The following is a 21,806-nucleotide window of genomic DNA, read 5'->3' on the forward strand; positions in this document are numbered from 1 at the left end:
GTGCTGGGAGCAATGGCGCACAGCTGCGGTGCTGTGCGCTACCTTAATGAAGACAGGAGTCTTCAGCCGCCGATTTTGACGTCTTCCAGCTTCTGTTCTTCTGGCTCTGCGAGGGGGACGGCGGCGCGGCTCCGGGAACGGACGATCGAAGACAGGTGCCTGTGTTCGAACCCTCTGGAGCTAATGGTGTCCAGTAGCCTAAGAAGCACAAGCTAGCTGCAAGCAGGTACGTTTGCTTCTCTCCCCTTAGTCCCACGTAGCAGTGAGTCTGTTGCCAGCAGAAACTCACTGAAAATAAAAAACCTAAAAATACTTTCTTTTCTAGTAAGCTCAGGAGAGCCCACTAGGAGCACCCAGCTCTGGCCGGGCACAATTCTAACTGAGGTCTGGGGGAGGGGCATAGAGGGAGGAGCCAGTGCACACCAGATAGTACCTAATCTTTTTTTAGAGTGCCCAGTCTCCTGCGGAGCCCGTCTATTCCCCATGGTCCTTACGGAGTTCCCAGCATCCACTAGGACGTCAGAGAAATGTATAATTGGGAGTCATAAAAAGCAGGTATATTGGTTGCAGTTATTTCCCTACAAAGTCGGTATCCACCCCTAGCAAGGATTCAGCCATATACTGTATCTTTCTAGCCGCAAGCCATATCCCGATCAAGCCCCGGGAGCATTACAATTTCTGCCCTACACTGGAAAGCAAGGATTGCAAGTGCTTATGCTGCAAAGACAGCAAACTTAAAAACATGAATTTTCTTGCCTGTTTCTGAAGTGGTGCCACATATTCCCACGAGTTGGTATACGGATCATACCTCTCCACTTCCTTAAGCTCATCGTGATAATCCCTGCCCGCCACTGCATACAGAAACTCCCCCAAAACACAGACAGACAGATCAGCACGGGGCTGCTGCATCGACTGGATCTGGAACCAGCGGTTGTGTCGGGGGTCATACCTTGAAAAGAGAAAAAGTATCATCTTCTTGCATAAACATATCAAAAATACAGAAAGGAATAAAAACATTATGGGAGGAAATTCAATTCCAGGCGAATACATCCACACGGCTGAATCAGCACGGCAAGAGCCGTGCTTTATGGAAGCCCCATCTCGCGCAAAAGTGTTTGCAGCACCAAAGCCTAGTGAGATATTTTATGTGAATTCGGCCGAACGAGCGAAGGGTGCGAGATGTGGTACCGTTGCTTAATCACCACAGCAATGGCTATTCACACCCTTTGCCTGGAATTGAATTCCCCTCTATCTTTGGAATATTAAAAAAGAAAAATATATCCTACGACTATTGATGTTCAGTAAAGCACACAGGCAAGTTATGGTGAATATAAGACCTTATACTGTATGTTTACATTGGCTTTTGCTAACAAAATTTTAAGCTTCAAAATTGCTCAGATTAGGTAAAACGGAATATTAGTTGGAGATTTCAATGGAGCTCTGCTCCAGCAGGCTACATCATCAGAGAAACTTAGGGTACTTAACTCTACTAAGCTACATTGAACAATGAGCTGTGCAGATTTCTATCATTAATGGGAATAAGGTTATAGTGCACATCACAGCAGTGGTGTCTTAAAATAATGTCTACTAAAGTCCCGCAGAGCATTTTAGAACAGACTACGAATGAGTAAATGTAGCATTTAATTATTATTTTAGTTGACATTGGGTAAAGCATCAGTCAGTGGACAGAGTGGACCCAACTGTACAAAATGATCCACTCATTATTCAGTCCGGACTTAAAAATGATGAGTTTAGTAATATAGGTATTTAGTACTAAGTGGTTCATATCATCAGAACAGAAATATATTCTCTGATAAATTGTCACAGATCATATTTAATATGTTAAATTTGTTAAAATGAAGGACTGCATGACAATTACACACCTAGAATAACCTAATCACGCTGTGGTGTAGATATTAATTTGCGGATGGCTTATGTTAATTTATTACCTTACAATATTCTGGGCTAAATATGCTACACAGGCAATTTTCTTTTTCTCTGCGGGATCGGCAAATCAGGGATTTTTTAAATGAAGTATTTCCCTGATGTATCGGCAACCGTCAGATCTGATCAGCGAATCGTTGCTGCCGTCATATCGGGGAAATGGGTTCCTGATGTTTGTGGGCCTTTATTCACATTGTTACTTGTATTTACCAGATTGTGGGGCCTATTTATCCACTTTTTTTTAATTATTATTATTATTATGCAAAAAGTGGTAGGACCCAGCGCGGACCACGGTATAGAAAACAAAATCCAGTGAAAGATTAAAGGTATTCTTCTCCAACTTGGAGAAGAATACCTTTAATCCTTCACTGGATTTTCACAAGAGGGGTGCACTTGCACTATTTGTTGCATGGTTTAAAGCACGTTCACGGCACCAAATATAATCATCACTACTTCTCTACGTAGTTAAAATACTACACTATCATTGTTCATTTGTTTTCTATACTGTGGTTGGCGTACTGGATCACTGGAAATTCCGGAAGACCGGATCACCAGGATACAGAGAGGCATTATGTACTAATTGAAAATCTACTGGTTTCCGGTACGCATATTGAGATTGATTGTAATATCCACTACGGGATAACGTACATCACTGAAGGCGCTGGGTCCTACCACTTTTTGCACATTCTTCATTTGGACTTTGAAATAAGGTCCTTCCATAGAGGACTTTTCTCACAGCAGCCATCCTTATTTAGGAAGTGATTTATGTATGCATTTATTTGTCTTATTCACTGTACACATTCACAAAATTGTTAGACTTGATAAATAGGTAGCAGCGCTAATCACACCTTTATAATTATTATTATTATGTAGAAACAGCAGTTTTGAAATAATTTTATGTATTCCTGCTATGTACGAATAGCTTAATACAGGAGATTTTAGAGAAATCTTCTGCAGGCACCTAATTAGGGCATCAGATCTCAGTCCCCATTATTATCTATGGGGAAAACGTTTTGACCCCTATGTACCAAACTCTGAAAAGTGATGCTTTTCGGAGATTGGTACCTTTTGTTTACACCATCTTCAGATGGCGTAAACGGCGTTTAACCTATGGAGGCTTTACTCGTAGGACAGTGATTTCCAAACTTTTTTGAATCACGGCGCCCTAGAATATCAGAATTTTTTTCACGGCACCCTTAGGCCAAAAATTTCTTGAGAAATTTAGAAAGAAATATTACATTAAGTAGATCGCGTTTATATGTCATCCTTAGGGTCAGTTGTGTGGTGAGAGACAAGATTTGCTTCTGTTTGGCCACATATTTTATGACTGGCAGCCACCAGAACTGGTTTTGCCTATTATATTGACCATGAATAGTTTGAATTGGTAATCGGCCACCAACCCAGGGCACCCCTGCAAGTGTCCCGAGGCACCCCAGGGAGCCACGGCACAGAGTTTGGGAACCTCTGTCGTAGGAGATAGATTTTCTGCTTCCCCTCCTGCAGCCTCTGGAAATTGACACTGTGGGCATGCACAAATGTGAAAGACTCCTCCAAAATGTAGGTGAAGTACCCTGCAGGGACACCTTCCGCTGTCCCTATGGGTTACGTTTAGTTAGTACATAGCGGTGCAGATTGTTAATAATCACTGAAGTGGCGTGATTAATTATACATAGGCCCCTGTGACTTTATTTTACATAATATACTGTACCATGCATACAATCCAGTTTGGGTCTTGCTGAAAGACACAGACAGGCGTCATCATAAAAAATTACATGAATGAAATGCGTGTACTCATCTGTATGTATAATAAAACTGTAAGGGTTGTGTCTGTACATGAGAGAGGAGAGGAGCAATAAAGAAAAAATTGGATTTTAATTAACTACTGGCAAATCCTTTTTTCTCATAGTCTGTAGGGGATACTGGGATTCCATTTAGTACCATGGGGTATAGATGGGTCCACTAGAAGCCATGGGCACTTTAAGAATTTGATAGTGTGTGCTCCCTCTATGCCCCTCCTACCAGACTCAGTCTAGGAAACTGTGCCTGAGGAGACGGACATACTTTGAGAGAAGGATAGATAAGCAAAGTGGTGAGATTACGAACCAGCACACACAGAACAAGAGGAAAGCCATGCTAACCAAACTTGAAAACAGGAACAGCAACAGCTGAACCAAACAACATTACTGAACCAAGTGATAGTGCAGGAAGAACAAAGCATCGGGCGGCGCCCAGTATCCCCTACGGACTACGAGAAAAGGATTTACTGATAGGTAATAAAAACCCTATTTTCTCTTACGTCCTAGGGGATACTGGGATTACATTTAGTTCCATGGGGAAGTACCAAAGCTCCCAAACCGGGTGGGAGAGTGCCGAGGTTCCTGCAGAACTGACTGACCAAACTGAAGGTCCTCAGAGGCCAAAGTATCGAACTTGTAAAACTTAGCAAACGTGTTGGAACCTGACCAAGTAGCTGCTCGTCAGAGCTGTAAAGCGGAGACACCCCGGGCAGCCGCCCAAGAAGAACCCACCGACCTAGTAGAGTTGACCTGTACAGATTTTGGAACTGGTAAGCCTGCCGTGGAATAAGCATGCTGGATAGTGAACCTGATCCAGCGAGAAATTGACTGCTTTGAAGCAGGACACCCAATTTTATTGGGATCATAGAGAATGAACAGCGAGTTGGATTTCCTGTGACGAGTTGTTCTCTTTACATACACCTTCAAAGCCTTCACAACATCCAAAGACTTTGAAGTAGCAGACGTGTCCGTAACAGCCGGAACCACAATAGGTTGATTGATGTGAAACGCGGACACCACCTTAGGAAGAAATTGCTGCCGAGTTGTGAGTTCAGCTCTGTCTTCATGGAAAATTAAGTAGGGACTCTTGCGAAACAACGTACCTAGTTCCGACACACGTCTTGCTGAAGCCAAGGCCAATAGTGTGACGGTCTTCCACGTAAGGTAGTTTACGTCAACCTGCTGTAACGGTTCAAACCAGTCCGATTGGAGGAACTGCAACACCAAATTGAGATCCCAAGGTGCCGTGGGAGGCACAAAGGTAGGTTGGATGCGCAGAACACCTTTCAAGAAAGTCTGGACCTCAGGGAGAGAAGCCAATTGTTTCTGAAAGAAAATAGACAAGGCCGAAATCTGGACTTTAATGGAGCCTAGACGTAGGCCCACATCCATTCCCGACTGCAGAAAAAGCAGGAGACGTCCCAGATGAAATTCCACCACAGAATATTGTCTGCTCTCACACCAAGAGACATACTTCTTCCATATACGGTGGTAATGTTTAGACGTTACCCCCTTCCTGGATTGGATCATGGGGGTAAATTTACTAAGAGGGAAGTTCTATTTAAGATGGGATGTTGCCCATAGCAACCAATCAGATTCCAGGTATTATCTTTTAGAAGTTGCTAGATAAATGAGAAGTAGAATCTGATTGGATGCTATGGGCAACATTCCATCTTGAATAGAACTCCCATCTTAGTAAAATTAGCCCAGAGTCAGGATGACCTTGTCAGGAATCCCTCTCCTGGCTAGAATCAGCCGTTCAACTTCCATGCTGTCAGCATCTCGAGAAGATCCGCATACCAGGCCCTTCACGGCCAGTCCGGAGCAATGAGGATTGCTTGAACCTTTTCCTCTTTTTTATTCTCTTTAGAATTCTTGGGATCAGAGGAAGTGGAGGAAACATGTACACCAGCTGGTAGACCCACAGAGTTCTCAGAGCGTCTACCACCACTGCTTGTGGGTCTCTCGACCTGGAACAATACTGCTTGAGCTTCTTGTTGAGTCGAGAGGCCATCATGTCGATCTGTGGATATCCCCACCAACGTGTCAACCACCGGAACACTTCCAGGTGGAGGCTCCACTCCGCCGGGTGCAGGTCATGTCTGCTGAGGAAGTGTGCATCCCAGTTGTCTACTCCCAGAATTAAGACCGCTGACAATGCCACGGCGTGTTTTTCTGCCCAGAGGAGAATTCTTGACACCTCAGAAAATTGCTGCTCTGCTTTTCGTTCTGCCCTGTTGGTTTATGTACGTTACCGCCGTTACATTGTCCAAGTGGACTTCAATAGCCTGATTCCGAAGTAGAGATGAGTCCTGCAGAAGGGCGTTGTAGATTTCCCTCAGTTCCAAGATGTTTATTGGAAGGACGATTTCCCGACTTGATCATCTTCCTTGAAACTGCTCCCCCGGGTGACTGCTCTCTAACCTCGGTGAGGCTTGCGTCTGAGGTTAGTAGAATCCAATTCTGAATCCCGAACTTCCGACCCTCGACAAGGTGAGAAGTCTGTAGCTACCACAGAAGGGAGATTCTAGCTTTTGGTGACAGACAGATCCTCTGGTGCATGTGAAGATGCGATCCGGACCATTTGTCCAACAGATCCAGCTGGAAGGGCCTCGCATTAAACCTTCCATACTGAAGCGCCTCGTAAGAGGCCACCATTTTCCCCAGAAGGCGAATGCACAGATGCACCGAGATCCGGTTTAGCTTCAGGACAGCGCAAACCCTCGACTGGATTACCATTGCCTTCTCCAAGGGAAGGAACACTCTCTGAGACTCTGTGTCCAGTATCATTCCCAGGAAAGAAAGCCTCTGCGTCGGTTCCAGGTGAGATTTTGTTAAGTTCAGAATCCACCCGTGATCCAGGAGTAGTCTGGATGAGAGGCCAATGCTGTCCAACAACCGCTCCCTGGACGGTGCCTTTATCAGAAAATCGTCCAGGTATGGAATTATGTTCACATCATCTCTGCCATCACTTTGGTGAACACTCTCGGTGCCGTGGAGAGACCAAATGGCAGGGCCTGGAACTGGCAGTGACAGTCCTGCAGTGCAAACCGTAGATAAGCCTGATGAGGCGGCCAGATCGGAATGTGAAGGTACGCATCCTTGTTATCCAGAGACACTAGGAATTCCCCCTCCTCCAGACCTGAGATCACCGCTCTGAGAGACTCCTTCTTGAATTTGAACACTCGTATGTACGAGTTCAACGACTTGAGGTTCAAAATCGGTCTTATCGAACCATCCGGTTTCAGTATTACGAACAAGTTGGAATAGTACCCCCTGTTTTGCAGATGAGGTGGAAATGGGACAATGACCTGGGTCCGTACCAGTTTTTGAATGGCGTCCTGTAAAGTTATACTTGCCTCTAGTTAAACTGATTTGAAGAATCTGTGAGGTGGGAGCTCCTGAAACTCCAGTCTGTAGCCCTGGGAAATAAGAACTATGACCCAGAGATCCTGGCACGAACCTGTCCATATGTGACTGAAAAATCTTAGTCGGGCTCCCACCCACCAGTCCTCCAGGCATCGCAGTCCACCGTCATGCTGAAGGCTTTGAGGAAGCAGAGCTTGAGCTCTGTTCCTGAGAACCGGCAGTTGCTGGTTTGTGTGGTTTACCTCTAGCGCCTCTGGTTTTTTACTTAAACTTGGCTGTCCGAAAGGACTGTAGATTAGGTCCTGAGTAAGCCTTCCTGGCTGGGGGAGCTGCAGAAGACTTACCCGCAGTAGCTTTTGAGATCCATTTGTCTAGTTCATCTCCAAACAAGGCCTCTCCAGTGAAGGGTAGGCCTTCCACACCTTTCCTGGAATCTGCGTCAGCAGTCCACTGGCGTAGCCATAAGCCTCTGCGTGCTGACACTGCCATAGCAGTGGTGCGTGCAATAAGCAAGCCTTTTTCTTTTATGGCTTCCACCATAAATTTCGCAGAGTCCTGTATATGTTGCAGGAGTAAAATAATCTCCTCAAGGCAAGGTATCTAACCCCTCAAGTAGGTTACCCGACCATTTGGCGATGGCCTTAGTAATCCACCCACATGCTACAGTGGATTTCTGAGCCATCCCAGCAGCTGTATACAAGGATTTGAGTGTAGTCTCAGTTCTATGATCAGCTGTGTCTTATAGGGAGACTGCACCCGGAACAGGCAATTCAGTTTTCCGTGACAGCCTGGATACTGATGCATCCCCTATCGGTGGATTTTCCCATTTTTCCTATCCTCAGGAGGAAAAGATGATAGGAAAATTTTAATTCCTAAAAGGTTGCTATCAGGATTAACCCATGGTTCTTCAAACAGGGTATTTAGATCCTTTGATACAGGAACTCTGACTGAGGATTTCTTTTTTATATTAAAATAAGAATTTACTCACCGGTAATTCTATTTCTCGTAGTCCGTAGTGGATGCTGGGTACTCCGTAAGGACCATGGGGTATAGACGGGCTCCGCAGGAGACTGGGCACTCTTAAAAGAAAGATTAGGTACTATATCTGGTGTGCACTGGCTCCTCCCTCTATGCCCCTCCTCCAGACCTCAGTTAGGGAAACTGTGCCCGGAAGAGCTGACATTACTAGGAAAGGATTTGGAATCCAGGGTAAGACTCATACCAGCCACACCAATCACACCGTACAACTCGTGATAACTATACCCAGTTAACAGTATGAACAATAACTGAGCCTCTCTCAACAGATGGCTCATACAATAACCCTTTAGTTAAGCAATAACTATATACATGTATTGCAGAGAGTCCGCACTTGGGACGGGCTCCCAGCATCCACTACGGACTACGAGAAATAGAATTACCGGTGAGTAAATTCTTATTTTCTCTGACGTCCTAGTGGATGCTGGGTACTCCGTAAGGACCATGGGGATTATACCAAAGCTCCCAAACGGGCGGGAGAGTGCGGATGACTCTGCAGCACCGAATGAGAAAACTCAAGGTCCTCCTCAGCCAGGGTATCAAACTTGTAGAATTTTGCAAAAGTGTTTGAACCCGACCAAGTAGCAGCTCTGCAAAGTTGTAAAGCCGAGACCCCTCGGGTAGCCGCCCAAGAAGAGCCCACCTTCCTCGTGGAATGGGCTTTTACTAATTTAGGATGCGGCAGTCCAGCCGCAGAATGTGCAAGCTGAATCGTGCTACAGATCCAGCGAGCAATAGTCTGCTTTGAAGCAGGAGCACCCAGCTTGTTAAGTGCATGCAGGATAAATAGCGAGTCAGTTTTTCTGACTCTAGCCATCCTGGAAACATAAAGTTTCAGGGCCCGGACTACGTCCAGCAACTTGGAATCCTCCAAGTCCCTAGTAGCCGCAGGCACCACAATAGGTTGGTTCAAATGAAACGATACCACCTTAGGGAGAAATTGGGGACGAGTCCTCCATTCTGCCCTTTCCATATGGAAGATCAGATATGGGCTTTTACATGACAAAGCCGCCAATTCTGACACACGCCTAATCCAAGCTAAGGCCAAAAGCATGACCACTTTCCACGTGAGATATTTTAGCTCCACGGTCTTATTAAGTGGCTCAAACCAGTGGGATTTTAGGAATCCAACACACGTTAAGATCCCAAGGTGCCACTGGAGGCACAAAAGGGGCTGAATATGCAGCACCCCTGTAACAACGTCCGAACTTCAGGCAGTGAAGCCAGTTCTTTTTGAGAGAAAAAGGGATAGGGCCGAAATCTTGGCCTTTATGGATCCTAATTTTAGGCCCATAGTCACTCCTGACTGTAGGAAGTGCAGTAATCGACCCCCCTGGAATTCCTCTGTAGGGCCTTCCCGGCCACACACCAAGCAACCTATTTTCGCCATATACAATGAAAAAGTCTTGCTGTCACGTCTTTCCTAGCCTTTATCAGCGTAGGAATAACTGCATCTGGAATGCCCTTTTCCGCTAGGATCCGGCGTTCAACCGCCATGCCGTCCAACGCAGCCGTGGTAAGTCTTGGATCAGACAGGGTCCCTGTTGCAACATGTCCTGACTGAGAGGCAGAGGCCATGGGTCCTCTGAGAGCATTTCTTGCAGTTCCGGGTACCGAGTCCTTCTTGGCCAATCCGGAGCAAAGAATATTGTTCACACTCCTCTGTTTATTACAATTCTCAGCCCTTGGGTCTGAGAGGAAGAGGAGGGAATATATAGACAGACTGGAACACCCATGGTGTTACTAGTGCGACCACAGCTATCGCCTGAGAGTCCCTTGACCCAGCGTAAAACCTTTTTTATCTTTTTATTGAGGTGGGACGCGATGTAGTCCACCTGAGGCAGTTTCCATCAATTTGCAAAACTGCGTGAAGACTTCCTGATGAAGTCACCACTTTGCCGGGTGGAGGTCGTGTCCACTCCCGGAATGAACACTGCTGACAGTGCGCTTACTTGATTCTCCGCCCAGCGAAGAATTCTGGTGGCTTCTACCCTCGCCACCCTGCTCCTTGTGCCGCCCTGGCGGTTTACATGAGCCCCTGCTGTCTGACTGGATCAGAACCGGTTGGTCGCGAAGCAGGAACTCCGCTTGACTTAGGGCGTTGTATATGGCCCTTAGTTCCAGGATATTGATGTGAAGGCAAGTCTGTTGGCTTGACCACAAACCTTGGAATTTTCTTCCCTGTGTAACTTCCCCCCACCCTCGGAGGCTTGCATCCGTGGTCACCAGGACCCAGTCCTGAATGCCGAATCTGCGGCCCTCGAGAAGGTGAGCACTCCGCAGCCACCACAGGAGAGACACCCTGGCCCTGGGGGATAGGGTGATTAACCGATGCATCTGAAGATGTGATCCGGACCACTTGTCCAGTAAGTTCCATTGTCCTTGCATGGAACCAGCCGAAGGGGATGGCCTCGTATGATACCATCATCCTTCCCAGGACTCGAGTGCAGTGATGCACTGACACCTGTTTTGGTTTTCAATAGATTCCTGACCAGTGTCATGAGCTCCTGAGCTCTCTCTATCGGGAGATAAACCCTCTTCTGGTCTGTGTCTAGGATCATGCCTAGGCGAGGCAGATGAGCTGTAGGAACCAACTGCGACTTCGGAATATATAGAATCCAGTCGTGTTGCCGTTTCACTTCCAGAGAAGGTGATACGCTGTCCAGCAACTGCTCTCTTGATCTCGCTTTTATGAGGAGATCATCCAAGTATGTGATAATAGTGACACCTTGCTTCCGCAGGAGCACCATCATATCCGCCATTACCTTGGTGAAATTGGTAATGACAATCCCGTACCGCAATTCTGAGGTACGCCTGATGAGGTGGATAAATGGGGACACGAAGGTATGCATCCCTTATGTCCCGATTAATTTCAGGCTTGCAATGACCGCTCTTAGCGATTCCATCTTGAACCTGAACCTTTTCAGGTATATGTTCAGGGATTTTAATTCAATATGGGTCTAACCGAACCATCTGGTTTCGGGATTATAACATGGTCGAATAATAACACCCTCTTGTTGAAGGAGGGGACCCTTGACCACCACCTGTTGAAGATACAATTTACGAATTGCAGTTAACACTGGCTCCCTCTCTTGGGGGGAAGCCCGCCGGGACCTCGGTGAGGGGGCATCTTCTCACAGTCCAGCCTGTATCCCTGCGATACAATTTCTATTGCCCAGGGATCTAACAGGGAGTGAACCCACTTGTGGCTGAACTTACGAAGGCGTGTCCCCACCGGGCCTAGCTCCGCCTGTGGAGCCCCAGCGACATGCAGTGGATTTTTGTAGAGGCCGGGGAGGACTTCTGTTCCTGGGGACTAGCTGTGTTGTACAGCTTCTTTCCTCTGCCCCCAGCTCTGACAAGAAAGGACGCACCTCAGACTTTCTTGTTTCTTTATTTGAAAAGCTGCATTTAATAATGTCGTCGTTTCCTAGGCTGTGCAGGAATATAAGGCAAAATATCAGAATTACCAGCTATAGCTGTGGAGACCAGGCCCGAGAACCTTTCTCCACACAATCCTCAGCCTTCCATATGCCTCTTAAGTCGGCATCATCTGTCCAATGTATATTCTACAGGACACGTCAAGCAGAAATCGACATAGCTTTTGTCTCTAGGACCCAGTATACTCATGTCCCTTTGGGCATGCTTTATAATTATATATCTATCACTTAAGACAGCATCTTAAAATAATAAGAATTTACTTACCGATAATTCTATTTCTCGGAGTCCGTAGTGGATGCTGGGGTTCCTGAAAGGACCATGGGGAATAGCGGCTCCGCAGGAGACAGGGCACAAAAAAGTAAAGCTTTAGGATCAGGTGGTGTGCACTGGCTCCTCCCCCTATGACCCTCCTCCAAGCCTCAGTTAGGATACTGTGCCCGGACGAGCGTACACAATAAGGAAGGATTTTGAATCCCGGGTAAGACTCATACCAGGCACACCAATCACACTGTACAACCTGTGATCTGAACCCAGTTAACAGTATGATAACAGCGGAGCCTCTGAAAAGATGGCTCACAACAATAATAACCCGATTTTTGTAACTATGTACAAGTATTGCAGATAATCCGCACTTGGGATGGGCGCCCAGCATCCACTACGGACTCCGAGAAATAGAATTATCGGTAAGTAAATTCTTATTTTCTCTATCGTCCTAGTGGATGCTGGGGTTCCTGAAAGGACCATGGGGATAATACCAAAGCTCCCAAACGGGCGGGAGAGTGCGGATGACTCTGCAGCACCGAATGAGAGAACTCCAGGTCCTCCTTAGCCAGGGTATCAAATTTGTAGGATTTTACCAACGTGTTTGCCCCTGACTAAATAGCCGCTCGGCAAAGTTGTAAAGCCGAGACCCCTCGGGCAGCCGCCCAAGATAAGCCCACCTTCCTTGTGGAATGGGCATTTACATATTTTGGCTGTGGCAGGCCTGCCACAGAATGTGCAAGCTGAATTGTATTACACATCCAACTAGCAATAGTCTGCTTAGAAGCAAGAGCACCCAGTTTGTTGGGTGCATACAGGATAACAGCAAGTCAGTTTTCCTGACTCCAGCCGTCCTGGAACCTATATTTACAGGGCCCTGACAACATCTAGCAACCTGGAGTCCTCCAAGTCCCTAGTAGGCGCAAGGCACCAAAATAAGCTGGTTCAGGTGAAACACTGACACCACCTTAGGGAGAGAACTGGGGACGAGTCCGCAGCTCTGCCCTGTCCAAATGGACAACCAGATATGGGCTTTTTTGAGAAAAAAAAAAAACCCACCAATTTGACACTCGCCTGGTCCAGGCCAGGGCCAAGAGCATGGTCACTTTTCATGTGAGATGCTTCAAATCCACAGATTTGACTGGTTTTAAACTAATGTGATTTGAGGAATCCCAGAACTACGTTGAGATCCCACAGTGCCACTGGAGGCACAAAAGGGGGTTGTATATGCAATACTCCCTTGACAAACTTCTGGACTTCAGGAACTGAAGCCACTTCTTTCTGGAAGAAAATCGACAGGGCCGAAATTTGAACCTTAATGGACCCCAATTTGAGGCCCATAGACACTCCTGTTTGCAGGAAATGCAGGAATCGACCGAGTTTAAATTTCTTCGTGGGGCCTTTCTGGCCTCACACCACGCAACATATTTTTGCCACATGTGGTGATAATGTTGTGCGGTCACCTCCTTTCTGGCTTTGACCAGGGTAGGAATGACCTCTTCCGGAATGCCTTTTTCCCTTAGGATCCGGCGTTCCACCGCCATGCCGTCAAACGCAGCTGCGGTAAGTCTTGGAACAGACATGGTACTTGCTGAAACAAGTCCCTTCTTAGCGGCAGAGGCCATAAGTCCTCTGTGAGCATCTCTTGAAGTTCCGGGTACCAAGTCCTTCTTGGCCAATCCGGAGCCATGAGTATAGTTCTTACTCCTCTACGTCTTATAAGTCTCAGTACCTTAGGTATGAGAAGCAGAGGATGGAACACATACACCGACTGGTACATCCATGGTGTTACCAGAACGTCCACAGCTATTGCCTGAGGGTCTCTTAACCTGGCGCAATACCTGTCCCGTTTTTTGTTCAGACGGGACGCCATCATGTCCACCTTTGGTATTTCCCAACGGTTTACAATCATGTGGAAAACTTCCCGATGAAGTTTCCACTCTGCCGGGTGGAGGTCGTGCCTGCTGAGGAAGTCTGCTTCCCAGTTTCCATTCCCGGAATGAAACACTGCTGACAGTGCTATCACATGATTTTCCGCCCAGCGAAAAGTCCTTGCAGTTTTTGCCATTGCCCTCCTGCTTCTTGTGTCGCCCTGTCTATTTACGTGGGCGACTGCCGTGATGTTTTTTCCCACTGGATCAATACCGGCTGACCTTGAAGCAGAGGTCTTGCTAAGCTTAGAGAATTATAAATTTACCCTTAGCTCCAGTATATTTATGTGGAGAAAAGTCTCCAGACTTGATCACACTCCCTGGAAATTTTTTCCTTGTGTGACTGCTCCCCAGCCTCTCGGGCTGGCCTCCGTGGTCACCAGCATCCAATCCTGAATGCCGAATCTGCGGCCCTCTAGAAGATGAGCACTCTGTAACCACCACAGGAGAGACACCCTTGTCCTTGGATATAGGGTTATCCGCTGATGCATCTGAAGATGTGATCCGGACCATTTGTCCAGAAGATCCCACTGAAAAGTTCTTGCGTGAAATCTGCCGAATGGAATTGCTTCGTAGGAAGCCACCATTTTTACCAGGACCCTTGTGCAATGATGCACTGACACTTTTCCTGGTTTTAGGAGGTTCTTGACTAGCTCGGATAACTCCCTGGCTTTCTCTTCCGGGAGAAACACCTTTTTCTGGACTGTGTCCAGAATCATCCCTAGGCACAGCAGACGTGTCGTCAGGATCAGCTGCGATTTTGGAATATTTAGAATCCATCCGTGCTGTTGTAGCAGTATCCGAGATAGTGCTACTCCGACCTCCAACTGTTCCCTGGACTTTGCCCTTATCAGGAGATCGTCCAAGTAAGGGGTAATTAAGACGCCTTTTCTTCGAAGAAGAATCATCATTTCGGCCATTACCTTGGTAAAGACCCGGGGTGCCGTGGACAATCCAAACGGCAGCGTCTGAAACTGACAGTGACAGTTCTATACCACGAACCTGAGGTACCCTTAGTGAGAAGGGCAAATTTGGGACATGGAGATAAGCATCCCTGATGTCCCGGGACACTATATAGTCCCCTTCTTCCTGGTTCGTTATCACTGCTCTGAGTGACTCCATCTTGATTTGAACCTTTGTAAGTGTTCAAATTTTTTTAGATTTAGAATAGGTCTCACCTAGCCTTCTGGCTTCAGTACCACAATATAGTGTGGAATAATACCCCTTTTCTTGTTGTAGGAGGGGTAATTTAATTATCACCTGCTGGGAATACAGCTTGTGAATTGTTTCCCATACTGCCTCCTTGTCGGAGGGAGACCTTGGTAAAGCAGACTTCAGGAGCCTGCGAAGGGGAAACGTCTCGACATTCCAATCTGTACCCCTGGGATACTACATGTAGGATCCAGGGGTCCTGTACGGTCCCAGCGTCATGCTGAGAGCTTGGCAGAAGCGGTGGAACGCTTCTGTTCCTGGGAATGGGCTGCCTGCTGCAGTCTTCTTCCCTTTCCTCTATCCCTGGGCAGATATGACTCTTATAGGGACGAAAGGACTGAGGCTGAAAAGACGGTGTCTTTTTCTGCAGAGATGTGACTTAGGGTAAAAACGGTGGATTTTCCAGCAGTTGCCGTGGCCACCAGGTCCGATGGACCGACCCCAAATAACTCCTCTTCCTTTATACGGCAATACACCTTTGTGCCGTTTGGAATCTGCATCACCTGACCACTGTCGTGTCCATAAACATCTTCTGGCAGATATGGACATCGCACTTACTCTTGATGCCAGAGTGCAAATATCCCTCTGTGCATCTCGCATATATAGAAAATGCATCCTTTAAATGCTCTATAGTCAATAAAATACTGTCCCTGTCAAGGGTATCAATATTTTTAGTCAGGGAATCCGACCAAGCCACCCCAGCTCTGCACATCCAGGCTGAGGCGATCGCTGGTCGCAGTATAACACCAGTATGTGTGTATATACTTTTTATGATATTTTCCAGCCTCCTGTCAGCTGGCTCCTTGAGGACGGCCCTATCTATAGACGGTACCGCCACTTGTTTTGATAAGCGTGTGAGCGCCTTATCCACCCTAAGGGGTGTTTCCCAACGCGCCCTAACTTCTGGCGGGAAAGGGTATACCGCCCATAATTTTCTATCGGGGGGAACCCACGCATCATCACACACTTCATTTAATTTATCTGATTCAGGAAAAACTACGGTAGTTTTTTCACATCCCACATAATACCCTCTTTTGTGGTACTTGTAGTATCAGAAATATGTAACACCTCCTTCATTGCCCTTAACGTGTGGCCCTAATAAGGAATACGATTGTTTATTCACCATCGACACTGGATTCAGTGTCCGTGTCTGTGTCGACCGACTAAAGTAAACGGGCGTTTTAAAACCCCTGACGGTGTTTCTGAGACGTCTGGACCGGTACTAATTGTTTGTCGGCCGTCTCATGTCGTCAACCGACTTTGCAGCGTGTTGACATTATCACGTAATTCCCTAAATAAGCCATCCATTCCGGTGTCGACTCCCTAGAGAGTGACATCACCATTACAGGCAATTGCTCCGCCTCCTCACCAACATCGTCCTCATACATGTCGACACACACGTACCGACACACAGCACACACACAGGGAATGCTCTGATAGAGGACAGGACCCACTAGCCCTTTGGAGAGACAGAGGGAGAGTTTGCCAGCACACACTAAAAACGCTATAATTATATAGGGACAACCTTATATAAGTGTTTTCCCTTATAGCATCTTTTATATATTTCTAACGCCAAATTAGTGCCCCCCCTCTCTGTTTTAACCCTGTTTCTGTAGTGCAGTGCAGGGGAGAGCCTGGGAGCCTTCCCTCCAGCCTTTCTGTGAGGGAAAATGGCGCTGTGTGCTGAGGAGATAGGCCCCGCCCCTTTTTCGGCGGGCTCGTCTCCCGCTCTTTAATGGATTCTGGCAGGGGTTAAATATCTCCATATAGCCCCCGGAGGCTATATGTGAGGTATTTTTAGCCAAAAAAGGTTTTCATTTGCCTCCCAGGGCGCCCCCCTCCCAGCGCCCTGCACCCTCAGTGACTGCCGTGTGAAGTGTGCTGAGAGGAAATGGCGCACAGCTGCAGTGCTGTGCGCTACCTTAAGAAGACTGAGGAGTCTTCTGCCGCCGATTCTGGACCTCTTCTCGTTTCAGCATCTGCAAGGGGGCCGGCGGCGAGGCTCCGGTGACCATCCAGGCTGTACCTGTGATCGTCCCTCTGGAGCTAATGTCCAGTAGCCAAAGAAGCCAATCCATCCTGCACGCAGGTGAGTTCACTTCTTCTCCCCTAAGTCCCTCGTTGCAGTGATCCTGTTGCCAGCAGGACTCACTGTAAAATAAAAAACCTAAGCTAAACTTTTCTAAGCAGCTCTTTAGGAGAGCCACCTAGATTGCACCCTTCTCGGCCGGGCACAAAAATCTAACTGAGGCTTGGAGGAGGGTCATAGGGGGAGGAGCCAGTGCACACCACCTGATCCTAAAGCTTTACTTTTTTGTGCCCTGTCTCCTGCGGAGCCGCTATTCCCCATGGTCCTTTCAGGAACCCCAGCATCCACTAGGACGATAGAGAAATTTATATGCATACTAGGGTCTCAATCTCTGCTGATAAGGTACCTGTCCACGCTGCCACAGCGCTATAAACCCATGCCGAAACAATTGCCGGTCTGGGTAGTATACTAGAATGTGCACACTATCTGCAGGATCCCTGAGAATAGCTAGTGCAAACAGGACACCCAAGGGGAAGATTCTCAACACATCCTGGCCCTAGTGGGGAAAGGATACAGCCTGAGAATTCTCTTGTGGGAAGCTGCCGTCTCTTGTCTGGAGATTCCCGCTCTTTTTCCTCATGAGAGGAGGGAAATTTACCTCAGCATTCTTCCCCTTAACATGTGTACTCTCGTGTCAGGGACAGATGAGTCATCAGTGATATGCAAATCATCTTTTATTCCAATAATCATATATTGAATATCTTTTAGCCCTCTTGGCTGTAACTTTGCATTATCGTAGTCGACAGTGGAGTTAAACTCCGTGTCGATACTTTATTTTGGATAGTGAGCATAGAGAGACTCTGAAGGACTCTGTGACATAGGGACAGACCAGGGTAGATTTCCTTTCTGTTCCCTAACATTTTGTGCAATAATTTTACCTCAGCACTTACACATATCCAAACAGGTGTCGGCGTTGTCGACAGAGACACCCTCCCACACACATATCCGCTCTATCACCTCCTTAGAGGAGCCTTTTACCTCAGACATGTCGACACACGCGTACCGACACACCACACACACAGGGGATGCTCTATTTGAAGACAGTTCCCCCACCAGGCCCTTTGGAGAGACAGAGAGAGAGAGTATGCCAGCACACACCACAGCGCTATATAATACAGGGATGTACACTATACTGAGCGATTTTCCCCCTATAGCAGCTTATATACACAGTTTTGCGCCTAAATTTATGTGCCCCCCCCCCCTCTCTTTTTTACCCTGTGTACCAGGATACTGCAGGGGAGAGCCTGGGGAGCTTCCTTCCAGCTGAGCTGTGAAGAGAAAATGGCGCCGGTGTGCTGAGGAAGAAGGCCCGGCCCCCTCAGCGGCGGGCTTCTGTCCTTTTATGTACTTTAATGGCGGGGGTTAATGCACATATACAGTTTATCAGACTGTATTATGTGCTTTTCGCCAAGTAAGGTAATCTAATTGCTGCCCAGGGCGCCCCCCCCCCCAGCGCCCTGCACCCATCAGTGACCGGAGTGTGTGGTGTGCTAAGGGAGCAATGGCGCACAGCTGCAGTGCTGTGCGCTACCTTAACGAAGACCGGAGTCTTCAGCCGCCGATTTTCAACTTCTCTTCGTTCTTCTGGCTCTGCAAGGGGGACGGCGGCGCGGCTCCGGGACCGGACGACCGAGGACTGGGCCTGTGTTCGATCACTCTGGAGCTAATGGTGTCCAGTAGCCTTAGAAGCCCAAGCTAGCTGCAAGCAGGTAGGTTCGCTTCTCTCCCCTCAGTCCCACGTAGCAGTGAGTCTGTTTCCAGCAGATCTCACTGAAAATAAAAAACCTAACAAATACTTTCTTTTCTAGGAAGCTCAGGAGAGCCCCTAGGGTGCATCCAGCTCTGGCCGGGCACAGATACTAACTGAGGTCTGGAGGAGGGGCACAGAGGGAGGAGCCAGTGCACACCAGATATAGTACCTAATCTTTCTTTTAAGAGTGCCCAGTCTCCTGCGGAGCCCGTCTATACCCCATGGTCCTTACGGAGTACCCAGCATCCACTAGGACGTCAGAGAAAATAAGATTCCTCAGTCTCCTCTGTCACCTTATCAGGTATATGCAGTACTTCTCTGATAGCCTCTATTCCCTGTGACAGAGTAGCCTCCCCCACCTCTGAGTTAACCTCCCCCTCCTCCATGTCTGACCCTTCATCATCAGTCAGACTGCAGGATATGGGCCAAATTACGTTTTTGCGGACAAATGGCAGGGGACTGAGATGTTGGTATGGGTACGGCGTCTCTTTTCATAAACTCAGTCATTGATTGTCTTAAGTATTGCGTCTCTTTCTCATTGTGGTACAATTTAGTATAAATATTGGAAATCATTCCCTTAATGGAATCCAGCCAAGCTGGGGCTGCCCTGCTAGCCTGGAAGGTACATTGCACAGAGTACACAGTAGTGACCCCCCTGGATAAGAGGAACACTGTGACTTACATGAAACACACTCTTTGTCTGACATACTGTGACAGTGACACAACACAACACAACACACACACACACACACACACACACACACACACACACACACACACACACACACACAGGAACAGGTTAAATGCACAATTAATCCACAAAGAGCCCTTCCAGGGAGACACAGAGATAGTAAGGAGCCAGCACACGGCGCCCTTACTGCTAATGCCAAGCTTAGCCAGGTCGCAGATTAAGTACCCTGATAGGGGACTTAGTACACTAATAATCACTCCCCCACTGCTATGACCCCCTGGTACCGCTGAGGTAATCTGGAGTCTCTCCGGTGGAGTTGCGCATCCCTGTCAGTCAGCGTTTGTGTCCACTGCAGAGAGAAAATGGCGCTGGTGAGCTGCTGGATCTGCTTAGTGAAGCCCCGCCCCTTAAATGGTGCGCGGTCTTCCCGCTCTTTTTTATACTGGCTGAGGTGATTTTGTGCCTAAAATGGAGTCAGTCCCCTTTTAAGTCTGTAATGCCAGTCTGGGTACTGTGTACACATGTAGTGTACTGTGACTCAGTTAGCCCCCTCAGAAGCTGTAAGTCTGCACTGTGTACTGAGTCTGGAGACCCAGCCGCCCCATGTATAAGCCATGAATCTCCTTACCCTCATTCCGCCATAACGGCCGGCGACCCGCTAACCGGGACACCGGCTTAGTACTCACACCACTTCTTTCTTATGGCTCTGTTAGGGGAGGCGGTGTGCTGTGGGAATGTACGCTCGCCGTGGTGGGGCTTGCGAATAGTTCCCTCAGGAGCTAGTGTCCTGTCAGCGGGGTACGGGACCATTAACCCTTCAAGAGGTTGGGCCGTTCCCGCCCTTAAGTCCCACGAAGCAGCTGGTGCCATCCAGTCCTGCCTGAAAATAACAAACAGATAAATTAAATGCAGAAAACTCTTCAGGAGCTTGCAGCGACGTGACCGGCTCCTCCAGGCACATTTTCTAAACTAAGTCTGGTAGGAAGGGCATAGAGGGAGGAGCCAGCGCACACTATCAAATTCTTAAAGTGCCCAAGGCTCCTAGTGGACCCATCTATACCCCATGGTACTAAATGGAATCCCAGTATCCCCTAGGACGTAAGAGAAACCAGATGCATGACACTCGGCGCACTGAAAATTGGTGTTCCGATCATACTTCTGCGGAACTCGACTCCGCCCAAATTATGCAAAGGAAACTGACTTAAAGTGACTGCTTAAAGTGAACCTTATTGAGGCAGAAATTCTGTGTGGCGCAGGTGAGACTGTTTATACCACATATACCCCCTTCACCCCAACAGTTTTCCTTTTTAATTCAAGCGCCTGCAATTCCCTGTAAGCGTCTACTTCACTATGAGGATCAACAAGTTGCAGGAGGAAATGCTCAGGGCTGCGGGTGTAGATCTCAGACCAGCTGCTTCTCCCATGGGCAGCTTTACGTGGCTTGCTCACGAGTTAGTAGCCCCAAGAATCTTTTTGTGTTACTCCTTGAATGAAAAACTGCAAATATTGTTTACAAAAGAATTTTGTGATCCATATGTACAATAATAAGAATTTACTCACCGATAATTCTATTTCTCGTAGTCCGTAGTGGATGCTGGGGACTCCGTAAGGACCATGGGGAATAGCGGCTCCGCAGGAGACTGGGCACAAATAGAAAGCTTTAGGACTACCTGGTGTGCACTGGCTCCTCCCCCTATGACCCTCCTCCAAGCCTCAGTTAGGATACTGTGCCCGGAAGAGCTGACACAATAAGGAAGGATTTTGAATCCCGGGTAAGACTCATACCAGCCACACCAATCACACCGTACAACTTGTGATATGAAACCCAGTTAACAGCGTGATAACAGAGGAGCCTCTGAATAGATGGCTCACAACAATAACCCGATTAGTTAACAATAACTATGTACAAGTATTGCAGACAATCCGCACTTGGGATGGGCGCCCAGCATCCACTACGGACTACGAGAAATAGAATTATCGGTGAGTAAATTCTTATTTTCTCTGACGTCCTAGTGGATGCTGGGGACTCCGTAAGGACCATGGGGATTATACCAAAGCTCCCAAATGGGCGGGAGAGTGCGGATGACTCTGCATCACCGAATGAGAGAACTCCAGGTCCTCCTCAGCCAGGGTATCAAATTTATAGAATTTTGCAAACGTGTTTGCCCCTGACGAAGTAGCTGCTCGGCAAAGTTGTAAAGCCGAGACCCCTCGGGCAGCCGCCCAAGATGAGCCCACCTTCCTTGTGGAATGGGCTTTTATTGATTTAGGCTGCGGTAATCCTACC

The 21,806-nt window shown here is 47.6% G+C and overlaps 1 protein-coding gene across 10 annotated transcripts in view; it reads right to left on the bottom strand.

Moving 5' to 3' along the window:
• KLHL22 (kelch like family member 22) overlaps positions 1–21,806 on the bottom strand; it is a 181,668-nt gene that overhangs the window by 24,003 nt on the left and 135,859 nt on the right. For all 10 annotated transcript variants that reach the window (XM_063913022.1, XM_063913024.1, XM_063913021.1 and 7 more), the window contains one exon: positions 757–949. In XM_063913022.1, coding sequence (XP_063769092.1) covers positions 757–949 — 193 coding nt within the window. The remainder of the gene's footprint in view (positions 1–756; positions 950–21,806) is intronic.

Source organism: Pseudophryne corroboree, chromosome 1 (assembly GCF_028390025.1).
Source record: "Pseudophryne corroboree isolate aPseCor3 chromosome 1, aPseCor3.hap2, whole genome shotgun sequence".
NCBI classification, from domain to species: Eukaryota; Metazoa; Chordata; class Amphibia; order Anura; family Myobatrachidae; genus Pseudophryne; species Pseudophryne corroboree.